Source organism: Anolis carolinensis, chromosome 6, assembly GCF_035594765.1.
Source record: "Anolis carolinensis isolate JA03-04 chromosome 6, rAnoCar3.1.pri, whole genome shotgun sequence".
NCBI lineage: Eukaryota > Metazoa > Chordata > Lepidosauria > Squamata > Dactyloidae > Anolis > Anolis carolinensis.
The window spans coordinates 50,196,680-50,215,565 of record NC_085846.1 but is presented as its reverse complement, the minus strand read 5'-3'; the positions used below and the strand labels follow the sequence as shown (position 1 = coordinate 50,215,565).

Here is an 18,886-nt window from a genome sequence, read left to right as displayed (position 1 = left end):
TCTACCCTACTCTTGTCCAGGGATGAGCAAAGTGCGACCCACAGGCTGTATGTATTTTCCCCCCAGCCCACCTTATTTCTTACAAACATCCTGTCCTCTTCCGCACACCAGATGTTTTACACCCAAATAGCCAGTTGTGCCCTCTATGGTACACAGGTGGCTATTCTGCACTATTTTTTGCCTTCTTGACTTGTCATAGGCCAGAATGTATGTGTGGTTTTTTCAATACCATAAATGGACAGCACTTTTCTTTGACACCTGTGGCAGCCATTCACTTACCTCGACCATTTTGAAAAGCAATTATTTCACCAGTACAAATGGTTCTTCCACACAGAGTACAGCTATTTATGCTATTCTTGTGTTGACAGATATAGTGACCAGTTCATGACCATCCCTCTGAGCATGAGCCTTTATATACCTAAACTGGCCCTCAAATAGTATTACGTGTGGTTTGTCCCTAGGGTCATATGTGAAGACATCCTCTTGGTAGGATCTTCCAAACCTTGCACTCTGCTGGCATAACCAGCATAACCTCCATGCCAGAATGAGCTGATAGAGTCGGACTTTCTGCAACTAACATTCACTTATATCACATAAAGTACAGGAATGGGCTTAGGAAAAGAACTGGTGTTCAATATAAACAGGCTTCAGTGTATATGGTAACCCAACCCTGCTCCTCTTTACATAGTTTCTACTCTCCTCCATCAGCATAGTATATTGTCATGCTTATTTCTAATATGATCATTTTGCAAAGCATACAATTTTTCTGCTGTAGAATTAGATCAAAAGTTTTTAATAATATGCTAGTAAGAACAGTCATAAATAATAAAATACAGAACTTGTACAACTAACAGGATCAGTGAAAGATCTCTCCATTAAGATGTTAAAAATTATATTAGCAGGAAAAAGAAATGAAGTAAGAACACTTTGTAACTAATATATTACTAAGGGCTTGAAATAGATTTTGCCTTGTGCTTGAAGGGAGAAAGGACGAAACAGTTCTTAAGGAAATCTCATAGTGGGGGCCCAACCACAAAAACACATTCTTCCTCAGTTCCCACCTATCAAGCTGAGTAAATGTTGGTAAAGGCTCCTAGAGTTTAAGATAACTTTGCTATATGGTTTTACTTTAATATCTCACCAGTGATATTTTACCTACAGGTTACTGAAGAAGTCCAGCGGATATTGAAGTGCAATTATGAGTTTGCATGCCGGGGTAAAGTCAGTGTCAAAGGCAAAGGTGAAATGCTGACCTATTTTCTTGAAGGAAAGGTCAATGGAAATAATTCACAATTACGATCTTTAAACTTAGAAAGGAAAATGTATCCTTATGGGAGATCGAATATTCACACCAAATTGGGCACAAGTTGTCCTTCTGTGTCCTCATCTCCCAGCCTTTCAGCAAATGCAGGGGCTGGAATGCTTCAACTGCCTTCAGCTCACACGAATCAGACACTCCATTATCTTCCTTCTGTGCCAGCCATCAAGGAGGCCTGAGAGCAGTGAAAAGATTGGTGATGCCATTTGCAGTGAATGTGGAGAACAAAGGTCACCTGATTTTTTTTTTTACCAGGAAGCTTAAGGCTGCAGGTTTGGGGGTAAACCAAGATGTCTACAACCCAACCAAAGAGAATTTGGGAACTATTTACCTGAATTTCTAGAATGAATCAAATAAGGGCTAGCAATTCTATTAGGAAGAGTTTATTGCTGAAAATACTAATATTTTGTCAGCAACCTTAACAGTAAATTACAAGTGAGACTGAATATTTGCATATATGTGTATGTGTGCACACACGTGCATTTCCGCATGTGTGTGTCAGACATTGTCAATATTGATGATTGAACTTTGACAACCCTTGTATTGGCAACTGAAAACATTCATTGGAAAATATTGGCAATGTTAATTTCTGACAAACAGTGGCATATTACATACAAATGGCATACACATGTAAACACATACTAAGAGAGACATACATGCATACATACAAAAATATACATCCTGTAGTAGCAAAGTGAGAAGGGTTTTATTTCCTATCCAGCAAAATTATATCAAACACTTTTTTATAGCTGCTATATGGTGACAGGTAACACATATCTGAAGTTATAGCAACTGCTGTAGAGTCATGTCAATGTATGAAATAGCAAAGGCACAAGTAAACAGATGTAACTTTCAGAATGAATTTCCATATCTTTGAGTGGTTTCCAACTATATAGTGATGGACCAGCTACCAGAGCTAGATTTACTGAAGCTTCTATAATTGAACCTCCTAATCAGAATATTTAGTACAATCCCATACCCTTATGATTTTAGCTGGGTAAGTTGCATCTCTATCATACACAGAGAAGAGCTCTTAAATTGCCTAGACTGATACGTATGAACACATAACATCTTAAAGATAAATCTAAATTACCCTGATAAGTGCTAATAATGTGGCAGGCATGTGAATGCAAAGAAAATGTATGTGTACCTCAATTGATGAAGTATGCGTATTCCTGGACATCACTTCTTTAAACATAAATAATGTGGAAAGAAATAGTGATGATCAAAAAAGAAATGCAAATCATATTTCAGCAAGCTTTTTATAAAAACACACAATGTGTACATGTAAATGAAACAACCTGATTTGGTAAGCCTTGTATAAGCAAAACAAACAAAACCACCCACCATATTTTGAACCTTCTTAAGACCACTCGAAGGCGGTGTCCAAAATGCATCCGGGGATAGCTTTTCTTTCAGAAACTTCCACTTTTCTTATGATTTCCATTTTGGCTACACTTATAGATCTGTATGATTAGCCACAATGAAAATCTTTAAGCCTACCTCACCAGCTGGGGATAGGAAGTAGTTGATGAGATAGGCTTATTCGATCTCCTCTTTCCTCTCTGTTTTGAGCTTCATTTGTGCCCAATTAAGGGACTCTGGAGGCGACTGCTGTTTATCTTACCTGCTGTGGGCAGGTTCAAATCACTTTAGTAGGATTGGCTAGAATAGGCTCCTATTTCCCCCCAGCCAAAAGGTTATTTACTGCATTGTTTATTGCAAACAAACTGCTGCAATTTGACAATAAACACCTATGCTTCAGTTTTCCTTAACCATCTTTCTAGTGCCAATCTTCCAAAAAAACAAAACAAAAAAAACCCTCTTCAAACTAGAAGTATGATGATGAAAATGATGGTTGGGTGGGCATAAAAAGACTTTGTAAAAAGGAACTTCGCTGTTACAGGCTTTTAAAACTGAGGGCCTATCTACACTGCCAGAAAATCCAGTGCAAGTGTCACATAAGCCTGGGGTATCCAAACAGTGCACCCATGCTAATGTGAAGCAACCTGGGGTAAACGTTAAAAATCTGTTTATACCCGGGTTAAAAAAATATCTGTAAAGATCCAGATCTTCCATTCACATTCCCAAGTGATGCCCTCACAGATATCCAGCATCCCCCCCCCCCGCCCCCAGGCTCAGGCTTCCTGTGGAAATGGGATAGCAGTGCTTCCTTACTGTTCCTGGAGGCTGTCTATTTTTGTATCTACACGTGGGTGCAAAAATCCACCTTTGAAAAGTGGAGGAAAGCCTTCCTCTCCTCTCCTCGCTTCTCTCCTCTCCAAAGGTGGGATTTTACACCCATATGTGGCCATAAAATGTGGCACAATTGTATTTTTAATGCTAGTTCATTCCGTATTTTGTCCTATTTGAAAGCGCTCCAAAGTATGTCTTGTATTTAGATATGGAGAAGCATACATTTTCAACAAATTAAATTATTGGCCCATTCTACAGACATTTATTGAAAGGGTCTGAATTATAGTATATTTACCAACTATACAGATGTTGTTCTGTGCCATGAATAGGAGTTGTGCTCACAAGGGATTTTTCACACACAAAGTTCCTTGTACTAGGAGATGGAAGGCAATATGCAGGTTAAATTAAACGAAGCAGTGTGATAGTGTGATAAAACCCTTCTCCAGAACATACCAAAGGCTTTTTGTCCAAGCAAAAGCTTATTCTGTTCAGGAAATGGAATATTTGGATCTAGCTGATACTGTTCGATGCTACCTTCTGCACAAGGTTTGCTCTTATCTTTGAATATTCTTATTGGCAAAAATGTATTGACCCATATTTTTTTTAGGTTGAGAGTTATTACTTCACATTTTGATAACATAGAACAATAAGATAGCAGTATTGCTATTTACACAGTAGGAGCTCCAGTATCGCTAATGGAAACAAACTTATTTATAAGGCTGCAAATGACAGCTAGTCAAAATTGTTTTGAATTTGTTTATATATTTGTGTATGAGTGAGTGAGAGAGTATGTGCATACTTTCTCATTGTGTGATTTGTCAATGTATTTTAGCATCCTCGCTGTATCACCTCTTAAATGTCTCCACTGCAAATTTTGTTGATGTGAGCAATGGAGCAAAACATTTCTACCTTGCAGCTCATATTGTCAGCGGGTTTTGTGGGTTGCCTCTCTTACTGCTTGTTTTCATTGTTGATGACATATCGGATTCCAGTTAACTTGGCTGCTGACTGTAGGATCCTTAGCCCTTAGTCTTCCCAATACTTTTTCTACATAATCATGTCAGTTAGGAAAACTCTGTGAGCAAGACTGCTAACTATTATTTCTTCCTTGCAAATCTTTTGCACTTGTACATTTATAAGGAAGAATTCCCAGGTCCAGTTCTCAGTTCTCACTATTCAGACTGTCTAAAAGGAAAACACAATTTGTGCTCCAAAACCCTCATTCTGATTGACATTTGTAAATATGTCAAAAATGTGCCTATTTTGGGGGGAAATACAGTCTTTAAGAAATTAGACATAGAGGTGAAAAAAAAGCTTATATCCATTGCTGTGGATTTTGTTTTATATGCACAACTTTAGGTTCAAGTGTAGACAAGGCCACATCTACACTACCTGATAATTGTAGCTCTTGCTTTGACCTAGGGCATCATACAGTTTAACCCAGGGTAAACCTTTTAGTTCAGCTTACACCTCAGTTAAAAAACACCTGCGGAGATTGATGAGGTTATATGGTCCTGCAGAATACCTAGTTCTGTTCTACAAAGCACATATGTAAATCACATTATGATTAACCAAATGAATCATGTGAGAATGATTTCGTACGGGATCATGTGTAAGCTTTCTGTCTTAAAATCATTACCTTAAAGGAATCCTGTCATTATCACAGGACTGTTAATAGCAAGCACAAATTCCACGTCAACTTTGCACAATGTTTTCTTTATAACGTATTAGTAATAATTAAAAGTTTCACTGACGAATGGAACAGAAAGGTATCACATGTCTTCGGGGCAATTTATTCTAAATGTTCCTAAGGGCATTTCCACATTGACAAATAATGTGAACTGGAACCAGTGGCTTGACAGGGGCATCCTGAGACACCTCAGCAGTGGGAGGCTGTGTCAAAGCTGGTTTAATGCTGTTGGGCAGATGCCCAAATGTACCCACCTCTCCATTGTTGCCCCTTTCTCCCTTCTCCTAAGCTCCATTTCCAGTCACATGTCATGGAAGGAGGGAGGAAGAGTTCCCAGCACCAGATAGGTCTTTATTTTCTCTTGTCTTTTGAATAGATGTTAAGTCGAATTTTTAGTCAAGTACTTGAAAGCATTTCAACATCTGCACCAGAAAAGCATTCCTTAAAATAATTTCAGTGCTAGTCTTGCAAAGGATTAAGATTTTTTAATATTAAATTTATTTAAAGAAAAATAAAATAAAATGAGCAAACAAATTATAAAAATTCAGATTTTTATTCTTAAAAACCTACTAATCTAGTTTCTAGTTAATACAGTACAGCAACAAAATCTGCTACAAATGGCAACCCAAAAAACATTAAACATAGAAAAGAGAAAATAAAACAAACAAATACACAGAGATGCATAAAAAAATACTAAAACAAAAGTAATTAAAAACATAATCTACAGACCTCTCACTCTGTCTGGTGGTTTGTTAGTTCTAACTAGTCTGTCTCTTTTAAGAAATATTATATAATCAGCTCTTCTACATTTAATAACATACTTCCCACAATTAATGAATCCTCCCAACACTGTTAGAACGTAATAAACAATAAATCCCAAATCTCTCTTGAATTTGGACAGACATGTCTCCTCTATTATCCCAAGCCATTTGTTCATCTCAATTAGTTCACAAATCTTCTTCAGCCATTATCATAAACTCTCAACTTCAGTCTTCCATTCAAACCTCTATCCTGAAACAACCTATACAGGAGATCCTTCTTTTATTCACTTCCCTTTCGATGTCTTGCCATCTCTCGCAACACAGCCCAGTAACAAATCTGCCATCTTACAAAGTTACAGATTTTAATTGCATTTTCTATGTAAAATATTGTTTGGCATCAAACCAAACCTGTTGGTAGATAGATCTTTTTAACCTCCTTGCTGAATCCTTTATGTAAAACTTCCAGAGGAATTTTCTCCAATCTTACTACCTTCTTCTGAATTCTGAATTCTGCTTTCACGAAATTCTGATTTGCCTAAATTGGCTCCTCATTCGTCTTTGCCAAAGAGTTATGTATTTTTCTCATTTCCGCTGTCCTTTTCTCATCAATCTCAGTTCACCCAAAATTCGGATTATTTATTTATTTATTTATTTGCAGTATTTATATTCCGCTCTTCTCACCCCGAAGGGGACTCAGGGCGGATCACATTACATGTATAAGGCAAACATTCAATGCCTTAACATAGAACAAAGACAGAGACAAACACGGGGCTTTGAGCTGGCCTCGAACTCATGACCTCTTGGTCAGAGTGATTTGTTGCAGCTGGTTGCTCAACAGCCTGCGCCACAGCCCGGTTGATTCTAAATAATGTGCAAGTGATCTCATTTTAGATTTTTGAGTTATTTTATCTGAACACAGGGTGGCAGTAGAGTATTCTTCCTTTCTTGAATTTGTTAAATTGCTGTTGCTAAATGACTAGCTTTCCCCCAAAAGGGGAGGCACTATACTCAAAGAAGTTCAAGTGTATACTTTCTGTATCTTTGTCTCAGGAAATGTCCTTTGTTTTGGCTTCAAAGAAAAAAGTTAACCCTTTGGTGTGTGTGTACTATTAGCTTTTACAATACACAAGATTTATTAGCCTTTCTTCTTAAAAATGTCAGCTCTGTGAGGGAGATTGCAATGGCTGTTTCTACAAGTTGCATTCTATTTAACTCCAGATAATACATTTAGATTACTTGTGGCTCTGATAGTAGAAGTTAAGTGCAGATGGGAGATAATTTTCCAACAGTCAGGAGTTAATCTCACAAGGCAAGAATTTTCAAATTCTGCTTTAAAATGAGAATTAGACATTTCTTTTTTGCTGTCGATGACACAGCTGCCATGCTGGGATGGATATTTTTTCTGACCCCTATCTCCTCTGGCTGCTGAAGCAAAAACAAGTACCTTGGCAAGACATCAGAGACAGAAACTAGGTTTTCACGAATAACTTACACTTCTTTCTTGCTGGAAGAATCCTGGTCCAAGATATCCCAGAAGTGGTGATTATGCACAGGTAGTAGCTTCTGCCCCGAGAGCTTATCTGAGAAGTCCACAGTCTGCCAATCCTGTTTGGCATAAAGCAAAGAAAAAATTGGGAAGTATTATTAAGCAGATCAGTTAACTCTCTGTGCCATTTGAATAGTTTTATGGGCCTGGTCACACACTCTACTATTCAAGGATCCTCTGCATGTAGTGGAAGAAGAGGGAAGCACATCTATTCCAAAATGTAGCTAAAGTAATGTAGGAGAAAAGTGTGCCACATTTTGGCTCTCAACATAGAGAGCTGATTAGTGTGTTTCTTATTTGTTCAGCTTTTATTGCAAAAGTTGTGCCTCCTTGCTGAGCACTTGCATCTTACTTTGTATCTATGAGATGAGATGCTGTACACATTTATGGGGGAGCAAAGCACCCACTGAAAAATAGTGGTTCACGTGAAGCATTCGTTATTCAGTTCTTTTTGTTTAGCCATAGGCTATTATAACTTATGGGTCATATATTGTGGAACGTACTACATACAGAAAAAGCCTGATAGCCAGCCTAAGTTAATAAAAACATGAACAAGTGTACAGCCTTTCAAAAAATGATAAAGTATTAGTAAATGTGACTTATTCAGAGGCCTACAGTTTAACTGTATAATGGCAAATAACTTAAATGAATATTGGGTGCAAGGACTTAACAATATTCATTTTACTATAACATAAATAGGATTCTCTTTTTGTGCATTGTCTCTAGGAAACAAAGTAAGAGTCCAATCTAAATATCCATCACTTATACAGATGCTAGATTCTATGTAGTCTAAAGATCAATTCAGACAAGGCTGTAATTGCATGGAACACCTATACAATGGAGTGAGATTAGTTACCTGTTCTGCCTCTATTGAATGTGCCTATGCTACCTTCAGACTTCGTTTTTATTGGATGCAATGTTCCCATCGAAGAGTCAAAATGAACTTGAATCTGTATCCAACCCAATAATAGTTTATAGGGGAAAGCTCTGTTTCATTCAACCCATAACTATTAAAAATCATAGTTATTAATCATTAAAATATTTTTAAATCCAACTATTACAAAGCAAGTGATTAAATAACAAAATAGCAGAAGGATCTTTGTACAGCAGGAGGACTTCCTCTTGAATTTCTTAATTTAACAGGAATTAAATGCCTCTGGAAAGTATTAAAAATGAGACCAAGAAGCAGAAAACAAAGTTCTCAGCTAAGCTGATTTTCTACAAAATAGTCCTTTCAAAGTAGTACAGAAGAAAAAGCTGGATATGAGCCCTTGAGTTGTTCAGGTGTTGAACTATGTGATCATCTTTCAAGCCCCAACATTTGATTTATTTAAGATAATTCTGAGTATAAACTTTGAGAAAGAACAGATATCTGACCAAAAAGACCTACAAATATATCTTTCCCTAACCGGTTCCTTTATATCTAGTAAAATACAAATACACACTTAATTTTTGGAATTAAGCATTGCTATCATGAAGTGTTTTTTTAACATTAATTCTGGGGAAATTAGAGTGAAGTGGGCAGTTAAATAATACTGTTGAACATGAGCTGGACCTAATTTTCTATTGACTCAAGTCCCCTTGATTTGCATTGAGTCTAATCTCACAAGTGGGTTTCCAAGTTTACATCTCCAGATGTTGGGCATATAGGAATTGGACTTCATGCATGCATGTTCTATGCAAATGTTACATCTAATATACATAGACATTCTGCAGGCAGGACAAGCACATTGTATAGAGTCGGGCTAGAAGCAATTATACAACACAGCCTCTATCCAGAGAGGATACATTCCTGAATTTATCATAGAAACAGGAAACTGGATAATAGTGAACCTTGAAATGAATGACTTCCTCTGGAAATTGCCATAGAGTTGATTTTAAAGGCCTAGAAAATTCCTAGAAAAGTATTCTTTTCTAGCATTTTCTAGGTCCTCCAATGCAATTCTATGGTAACATCCAGCAGAAGCAAACAATAAAAAATCCTATAGAGAACATATTTTTTTTGGATACAGGTAGGTGAAATGACAGGTACCTATCCGTGGGTATGAGGATCATACTGTATTTTCTTGCTGTAAGAGCATCATCTGAACCAGCCTTAAGATGTTAACCCAGCATTAGCAATCCAAATTCCTTTACATTTCCACTACACTCCAGAGGACTATTTTAGCCATAATGTTCTTTCAAGTGAGGATTTTATATTGCAATGACAAGCATTTTTTTAATTTAGGATGAAACTGTATTATAATGCCTTATTTATTTTTAATCTTGTACAGTAGTAAGAATTGGCCTTTTACTTATTATTATTTTCTCTGAAGGATGTATTGTATGACATTTTGTAAATACTTTTAACTATGACAGGTTTAGTGCATGTACACTTGTATTTTTTAAAAAAAAACTGCAGAAAGGCACACTTTTAACAGATGTTAATGATTTTTTTTTTGTAAAGCAAGGGGTTTTACATGTGCATGGAGATTATAAACTTTCTGGAAATTTGTGTCTTTTTTGCTTTTCTGCTGCAATCTACTGCATGCCACTCATGCCTGACTTCAGTAAAAAGCAAAATAAAACTGAAAGAGTAAGTTTCTTTCTATATGTTTTTGACATATGACTTTTGATGCTGAATTTTTAAGACATTATTAGTTGCATGTGTGTACTGCAAAAGCAAATCAAAATTGCAAAGTGATGGCACAAGAAAACTTTAACTTGCCATGTTCTGCCAACCTCGGTGTTGCTAGGTCCACATTATATGGTATATGAAATGCGCTCTCAACAGCTCAGCTACCTTTATAACAGTACCTTTGGTCATTAGAAGCAATAAATTAAATTTCACATACTGTAATATATATAACTAAATATAAATGCGTGGAAAAAGTAGTGCTGTAAAATCAAGTCTACTAATTCATTACGTACTGTTTAATACCTTGTTTGACTTAACAGTATAAGTAAATGTTTCGATGGGAACTCTAAATGCCCAAATGCCAGAGCACACACAAGCTATATGTTGCTGCCTTAGACTAAACTGGTCCATCTAACCCCTGCGTTCTAACTAGTCTAAATCAGAGGCATTTCTCAGTTTTGCTATCTGAGTTGCTGAAGATATAAAAATATTAACATACGAAGCTACCTTATAGCAAGTCAGGCTAGTGGTCTATTTGGCTGAGTGTTTTTTCATCTGCCTGGCAGCAGCCTTTCTTCCAAACCTGTGACATAAGACAAAGATATGCCATGGATTATATATGGGAATTTACATAGATAAAGCATATTCTCAGATTCTGAGCTGGGAGCTTCCCCCTCCCCCTATGAAAAGATAAACAATTTACCTTTGAAAGCATTTACATATACTTTAGGTGAGACCTCAAGGTTGGAAGACCAAGGTGCAAATTTCGTCAGACTGTAAGGAAGCAGATCTGTGTTGAAGGAAGGGATAGGGGTGGGTGTTTGGTCCAATATAGTTACCCAGATTGTAGTTTTATATGGTAATAACTGCAATGAGTTATCACATCTGCGATGAACAATATAAAAAGAAATGGTTTTTAGCATGTTGTATGTTGCTGAATACAATTTTCATTCAATGGCCTTATTGCTTTGATTTCTTTGATTCAAAAAATGAAGTGTAGTACCAAAAAACAAAACAAAAAAAATCAAATTGAGAATTTTGAAAGATTAGTACAATTTTTTAATTTTGCTTTTTATTTCCTTGGGTTTTTTTTAAGATTCTCTAAATAAACTTCAATTGTGCAATATTGAATTGTGCTTCCTAGAAAGTAAGTTCCAGTGATCTAAATAGAATTTACTTCTAAGCAGCTCCCAAATATGTTATCTGAATTTCTTGTTAGAAGGACTGTGAGCATGCAGAAATATTATATAAATGCACATAATGTTGTGATATCCACACATTCCTAGCTCTATTATGCAATATTATTCCTATTCATTTAATTAAAATGAAAAAAGAAAATATGAAGTGCAACTAATTTATTATAACTGTAACTTCATAACATTTTGATCATTTTATAGTAGAAAAGGAATTATGTTCAGATATTTGTAATATAATGTGACCAGTAGAAAATTCAGATTGAAATACTGTATAAGAAGAATAATTTGTATAAGCATCATTTGTACTGCATCTGCAAACTTTGTCGAGGTTCAACACGTATATGGCCTTACATTATAAACATAGCCTGAAATTATGATTTTTTAAGATATTAACTTGTTTATTTCATAAATGAGGACATACACAAGGCAGAGGCCATCAGATTGTATAAACCTAATTCAGTCATTGCCTTGATGCTAAGTTCATATAACATATGTACTCGTGTATAAGTCTAAATGTTTTAGTCAAAAATCAACCCCCAAAACCTGGGTCAACTTATTTATGGGTCAATGTGAGCACTGTAATTTAAATCATTATATATATATATACACACACACATACACACACATATATGGAACCAACCTTTTCCCAGAGTAAAGTGGTGAACCCCAGGAGAAGTTACAAGCAGCATCAACCTCTCTAATCTACACTTTTGGCATTTCTGAATAATGTTTTCCCCTTGGCCCTTGAATTTTGATATGATCCTTAGCTTATCTATGGGTCCATCGCTTTGCTCCCAAAACGTGCTCTTGACGTATACATGGATATCTACAAAAATAATATTCCTGTTCACACCTTTCTACCATTTACATTCTTCCCTTTATAATAATTCTTTTAAAAAAAAAAAAAACTCCATCTTCAATTCACTTTATTTCTTCTGTTATGTAGCTGTAACTCCTCTTCCTAAATATTTTTGTATAAAAAATAGTGGAGCAGTAGAGGGAAAATATTTAAAATGCTAAATCATCCAGACTTATCTAGGGTTAAACTCTATTGTGCACAAGATAATTTACTTCTTAATAAACAGAGAGGAAGGCTTCAAATGCGCCTATTTCATCCCAAGAGGCATGCAGGGCCAGAATATTCTTTTAAGATGTGTCTTACTGCTGAAATATTTTTTCAGAGTCAAGTTCTTGGCTTGTACCAATTGTGGGACCATGAAGTTATTAAAGGTATCATGCCAACTGATTCACATCTGCAGATAAATAAGCACAATAGTCATGATCATTGAATGCATTCTACTTACATCTATTAAAAAATCCTAAACTGAGGGATGAAGAGCCCAAATGTCTATATTAGGAATGCTGGTATTAAATCTCTCCTAGTTCACAAAAACAGGGTTTTTGGTAATTATAAACCATACTGAGGACAGAGAAATTCAGAAAAATTTGGTGCCAAATTGCAGTCATTCTACCATGTAGATGCACCCTTAATGACTGCCATTGAGAAGAAGGTGGTTGATTTCAGTACTAGTCAAATAGTACTGAATAGGGATTGAAGAATCCTTCACACATGTTCATGTTTTCAGGGAGAAGTAAAAAAGCTGCCTAACTTGATATTCTGCTAGAAAGTAGCTTGGAAGAGGCAAAGTTTATTAATCAACAACACCCACTATATTACATGTTGTCTTAGCTACATCAAGATGATCTCTATAAAGGTTGCAGAACAGCTGGGAACATAATTACATTGCCTGGCATTTCATTTAGTTTCTTTCCTCTTGACAACATACAATGACTTGTGACACCTAATATTCATGATATTGTATAGTGCTTCTGCCGAAGTAACTTTCTAAAAATAATTTTTTTTCATATATTCATATGTTGGATTTTAAGTAGTTTTTGGTAACTCCTGTTCTGGTTTCTATAATACGCTTCAACAGGGGTGGATGTCTACAATGCAGTCCACATTTATAGAGCTGATTGGGATCTGCTGCAGCGTATTATAGGACTTGTTTCAGACTTTCCAGCAGCTTGTTTTGTAGAATTTTGTAGCTGTCCTGTTTTGAGTCAGATTCGGACTGCATTAGAATCATAAAATAACAGAATTTGAAGAGATTACAAGGGCCATCCAGCTCAACCCCTTGCCCAATCCTGACAAATGGCCACCTAACCTGTTAAAAAAATTCCAGAGAAGGAGACTCCACCACACTCTGAGGCAGCATATTCCACTATTAAATAACTGTTTCCATCAGGATGTTCTTTCAAATGTCTTCCAACTACAGTAGAGTCTCACTTATCCAAGCCTCGCTTATCCAAGCTTCTGGGTTATCCAAGCCATTTTTGTAGTCAATGTTTTCAATATATCATGATATTTCGGTGCTAAATTCGTAAATACAGTAATTACAACATAACATTACTGCGTATTGAACTACTTTTTCTGTCAAATTTCTTGTATAACATGATGTTTTGGTGCTTAATTTGTAAAATCATAACCTAATTTGATGTTTAATAGGCTTTTCCTTAATCCCTCCTTACTATCCAAGATATTTGCTTATCCAAGCTTCTGCCGGCCCGTTTAGCTTGGATAAGTGAGACTCTACTGTATATGTTTCTACGATTGTATGCTTTCAAAAAGAGGCTGGTGATACTTTAACTCGAGGTCCTGCAGGGGATTGGACTGGTTGACCCATGAGACTCTCTCCAACTCTATGATTCAATAGATCTATAGTATTTGGGATAAAAAGCTGGATTTTGACTAATGTGCTTCTCAAATCTATTTCCCATGGGCTGCCAGTATTCTTTCCCATTACTGAAGGAATGAGGAAAGGCAAGCACATATAAAAGCATGAACCACACAATTTATTTGGTTGCAAGAACCAACAGTAACTTTCTTTGAATGTATCATCCCAAGAAACAGGGAGGTTGTGCATGTTGGAATGCCTTGAAAAATTAAAATTCGTTCCTGTGCAGACTAAACAGCATGCAGAAGAACAAAAACCCTGTCCTGATATTGTCTTCATATAGTGTTAATACAGGTGGGTACAGGTGGGGATTTTTTTTCTTCTGATAGTGAAGACTTCAAAGAAGCAGCTTCCTTGCCACCTACAACCACAATTGGTACAGTCCATGAAAGCTTTGCTACTTCTCAGTTCTGTGGATAGTATACATTCACCTTAAGCAGAAAAGTAGAAAGAACAACCAAACATGTGTGTGTATTTTTGTCACCCAACAGTGCCATATAGTTTGCCACACATTAAGAACTGGTTTGCTGGCCACACTTTATGTATGTTATCACATATATGTGCCATTTTTCCAAGGACCTCACATCACAGTATGTGGTTGTCCGCTCTCTGCTTTTTTCTCTTTGAGCATAACCCAGTGAAATAGCAATAGGTTCACAAGGCCAAGTGCAGTTTTAAACCTAAGTCTTCCCAGTGTTTGTCCAGCATTTAAATGGTAGCATGAGTCTACCTTCTGTTCTCAATAAATATAGTTCATATCCTATCTTCTAATTTGCCCTGAAATCAAATGATGAGAATGGTAGATGTTTTCAATGTGCTATGGATCTGGTCCATTAAATTACAAATATCTGATCAATAGAGAAATGTTTCAGCTATCTTTGGAACTAAAACAGGATGAAACATGGTTGCATCTATCTTTCCACCATTGTTTATTTTCCCAAAAGCATCTCTTAGAAATTATAGATAGATATAATGAGGGGAATAAGCAAAAGAAGGGCTGTTAAGTCTTTTGCTTAGGGCAGTTTTCCCACTTGAAATTACACCACCTGCCAAACAACTTTTCTACCCATAAAGGGAAAATGTCATGGGAAAGATGCACACAACTTTATGTCACATCCATTTTGGGTTTTTGTGAAAGGGAAAAGTGTAATATATTATTGTTGCTATTACAATAACTGAACACACTGGGTAACTTGGAATGAGAAAATAATACGGGTCTATTTTTATGTACATAGAATATTGTAGAGTATCTTACAGTCTTTTTCAGGATTGTTGAATTGAGAAAGAGCAATTGAATCTTTGTCTTATTTTTATGTTGGAAAGTAAGTGAATAGACTGAAATGTTAACATTCAAAATTGTGAATGTAAATTTCTTACTGAAACTTTTATACTAAGTGTTTGCACTATTATCATTTCTGGAATCTAATTAATAAAGGAAAAATCTTGAGTAAATAAGACTGAATATTATTTCATTAAAGTTTATTATCAGTGAATGCTTGATTTGTATACCTATTTTATATACCTATATACCCAGGATGATACAAAAATTGTCCTCAACAAACGGTTGCGAGGAAAAAATGTTTAAGAAGCCCTGCTTTAGATAACCTGGGCACAAACCATATGGGGCTTTAAAAGTCATAACCAATACTTTGGACTTTGCCTGAAAACTAATTGGCAACCAATTGAATTATATTAGTATAGGGGTGATATGCTTATTCCTAGATGAACCCATAACCTATCTCAATGGTTAACCTGTGGGTCCCCAAGATCTTTTGGCCAACAACAACAACAACAACAACAACAATAATAATAATAATAATTTTATTTTTATACCCCGCCCCGTCTCCCCAAAGGGACTCAGGGCAGCTTCCATGGGGCCAAGCCCAGACATCAACAATATAAAAAAACAAAGCAATAAAACAAATCAACAATAAAACAGGTCATAAAAGATCACATACAATAAATATAATGATAAAATCTTGGGTTGGCTCCAAAAGAAACTGGGCCGAAAGTGCAAGTTGTGCCTACAACTCCCTGAAATCCCAGCCATTTTACCGGCTGTTAGGATGCCTGGGAGTTGAAGGCCAAAGCATCTGGGGACCCTCAAGTTGAGAACCACTGACCTATATGGGTGACATATTTTGAATTAATTTGATTGTCTAAATATGGGACAGAGATAGCCCAATGTACAGCAAATTGCAGAAGTCAAACCTTGAGATTACCAGCAAATGCACCACCATATTTAGTTCTTCAATGCTAACAGGGGCACAGTTGGCACATCAGCAAAAGCTGATAATAAGCAGTCCTAACTGTTGCAGTTATCTGGTTTGACATTTGAAGAAATGGATCCAGAAGCACTCCCAAGCTGTGAACATAGTCTCTCAGGGAGAGCGTAACCCCATGCAGAACAGATTGATGCACCTCCAATCCTCACGCCAATGACATCTGCCTTATCTTTATTAACAACTTAGATGAGGGGTTAGAAGGCAGGATCATCAAGTTTGCAGACGACACCAAACTGGGAGGGATAGCTAACACTCCAGAAGACAGGAGCAGAATTCAAAATGATCTTAACACACTAGAGAGATGGGCCGAAACTAACAAAATGAAGTTCAACAGGGACAAATGCAAGATACTTTATTCGGCAGAAAAAAATGGAATTCAAAGATACAGAATGAGGGATGCCTGGCTCGACTGTAGTAAGTGTGAAAAAGACCTTGGAGTCTTTGTAGACAACAAGTTAAACATGAGCCAACAATATGATGCGGCAGCTAAAAAAGCTGACGAGATTTTGGCCTGTGTCAATAGGAGTATAGTATCTAGATCCAGGGAAGTCATGCTACCCCTCTATTCCACCTTGGTCAGACCACACTTGGAATACTGTGTCCAATTCTGGGCACCACAATTGTAGGGAGATGTTGACAAGCTAGAATGTGTCCATAGGAGGCCAACTAAAATGATCAAGGGTCTGGAGAACAAGCCCTATGAGGAGCGGCTTAAAGAACTGGGCATGTTTAGCCTGCAGAAGAGAAGGCTGAGAGGAGACATGATTAGCCATGTATAAATATGTGAGGGGAAGTCATAGAGAGGAGGGAGCAAGCTTGTTTTCTGCTGCCTTGGAGACTAGGACACAGAACAATGGCTTTAAACTACAGGAAAGGAGATTCCACCTGGACGTTAGGAAGAACTTCCTCACTGTGAGAGCTGTTCTGCAGCTGTTCGGCTCCTCCTTTGGAGGCTTTTAAGCAGAGGCTGGATGGCCATCTGTCGGGGGTGTTTTGAATGCGATTTCCTGCTTCTTGGCAGGGGGTTGGACTGGATGGCCCATGAGGTCTCTTCCAACTCTATGATTCTATGAGCTGGATTCAGTTTCAATTTGTTTTTCTTCATCCAGCCCATTACTTCCCCCAAGCATTCATTCAGAGGAGACGTGATTTTTTTTTTAAGGCATGGATCCATTGATTTCGATTTGATACTGATAGCCACACCATGCCTCTGGATGTTTTCTCCCAGCAGTTTCATAGGAATAGAATGGCACTTTGTTGGATGCCTCGTAATAGTAACTTTTTTGAAGAGCAGCTATTCCCAAGCAGCAGCACCATTTCGAACCTGTCTGAAAGGTGTGACCAGAACTACTGCAACATAGTGCCTCCAATTCCCATCAAAAACTGCTGAAAGAGTAAAAGCACCAACAGGAACACACTCCCCTTGTCTGTGTTAAGACGGAGATCGTCCACACAGGTGACCATAGCAGTCTCAACTCAATAACTGGATCTTTTGACCCAAATCGGGATTTTAATATTATTGTGTATATTGACTTTTATGACTGTTTTTAATCATGTTGAAGTTTTACTGCTCGGTTTAATGTTTTATCTGATTTGTGCTGTCGTGTCTGGGCATGGCCCCATGTAAGCCGCCCCGAGTCCCTCCGGGGAGATGGGGCGGGATATAAGAATAAAATTATTATTATTATTATTATTATTATTATTATTATTATTATTATTAATAATAATAATAATAATAATAATAATATCCTGCTCTGAAGCCAGTTTGAAATGAGTCAAGGAAGTGTATGTTATCTAACAACCTCATCAGATGGGTTCCTTTCCCTGTTGTATGGCAGTTGCTCTCCTCTTTCCCAACGGAGCCCATTACATGACATACGTCTACTTCCAGCCAGGCTCCATCGGGAAAAGGGAGAGGAAGTGGCATATGCTGGCTCCGTAGCAACACAAGAGCCTTCCCATGTTTGCCTTCAGGGCAATGGGGGGAAGCCGGTCGGCAACTCTTCACCCCATGTGATGGGGTCCCGGGTAAGTTGCACAATGCAGAGCATGGAGCGACAGGTTCTCCACACTCCTTGCCAAGACCTAATTGATTTACCATGATGCACGGCATATCCATGGACCTTTATGATGAGATCCTTAGACTACCTGGAGCCGTCTTCTCAAATACCTTTCCCCAAAAGAGAAGATTGGACACTGGTGTCTAATTATTAAGGTCCAGGGAGGACATTTTCCACAGTGAACTACTTTTAACAAGATCCCCTTGTAGGCAGGGTGGTGAATTATGGGCTAGGTAGTAATATCTGTAATTGATTAACACATAAAATGCAGAGACTGCTCACCAATGTTGACTCCTTATCCTGAAGACAAGTGATTACTGGAGTGCCTCATCCCAACAACAGATTGCATAGCAGTGGATTTATTTGGGTTTGAACTGGTAAATTAGCCAGAAGTGATATCAAATATTCCTAATCCTTGCCACTTATACTTCCCCATTTAACATGATGACAAGAGGGGTCACCAGTTGTCAACATGGCTT

General features: G+C 37.2%; 1 protein-coding gene across 1 annotated transcript in view; it reads left to right on the top strand.

The window, feature by feature from the left end:
* Nucleotides 1-15,517, top strand: part of adcy1 (adenylate cyclase 1) — a 173,113-nt gene extending 157,596 nt beyond the window's left edge. The window contains exon 20 of the mRNA XM_003222294.3: nucleotides 1,162-15,517. Coding sequence (XP_003222342.3) covers nucleotides 1,162-1,497 — 336 coding nt within the window. The 3' untranslated portion in view covers nucleotides 1,498-15,517. The remainder of the gene's footprint in view (nucleotides 1-1,161) is intronic.
* Nucleotides 15,518-18,886: the final 3,369 nt, after the last annotated feature.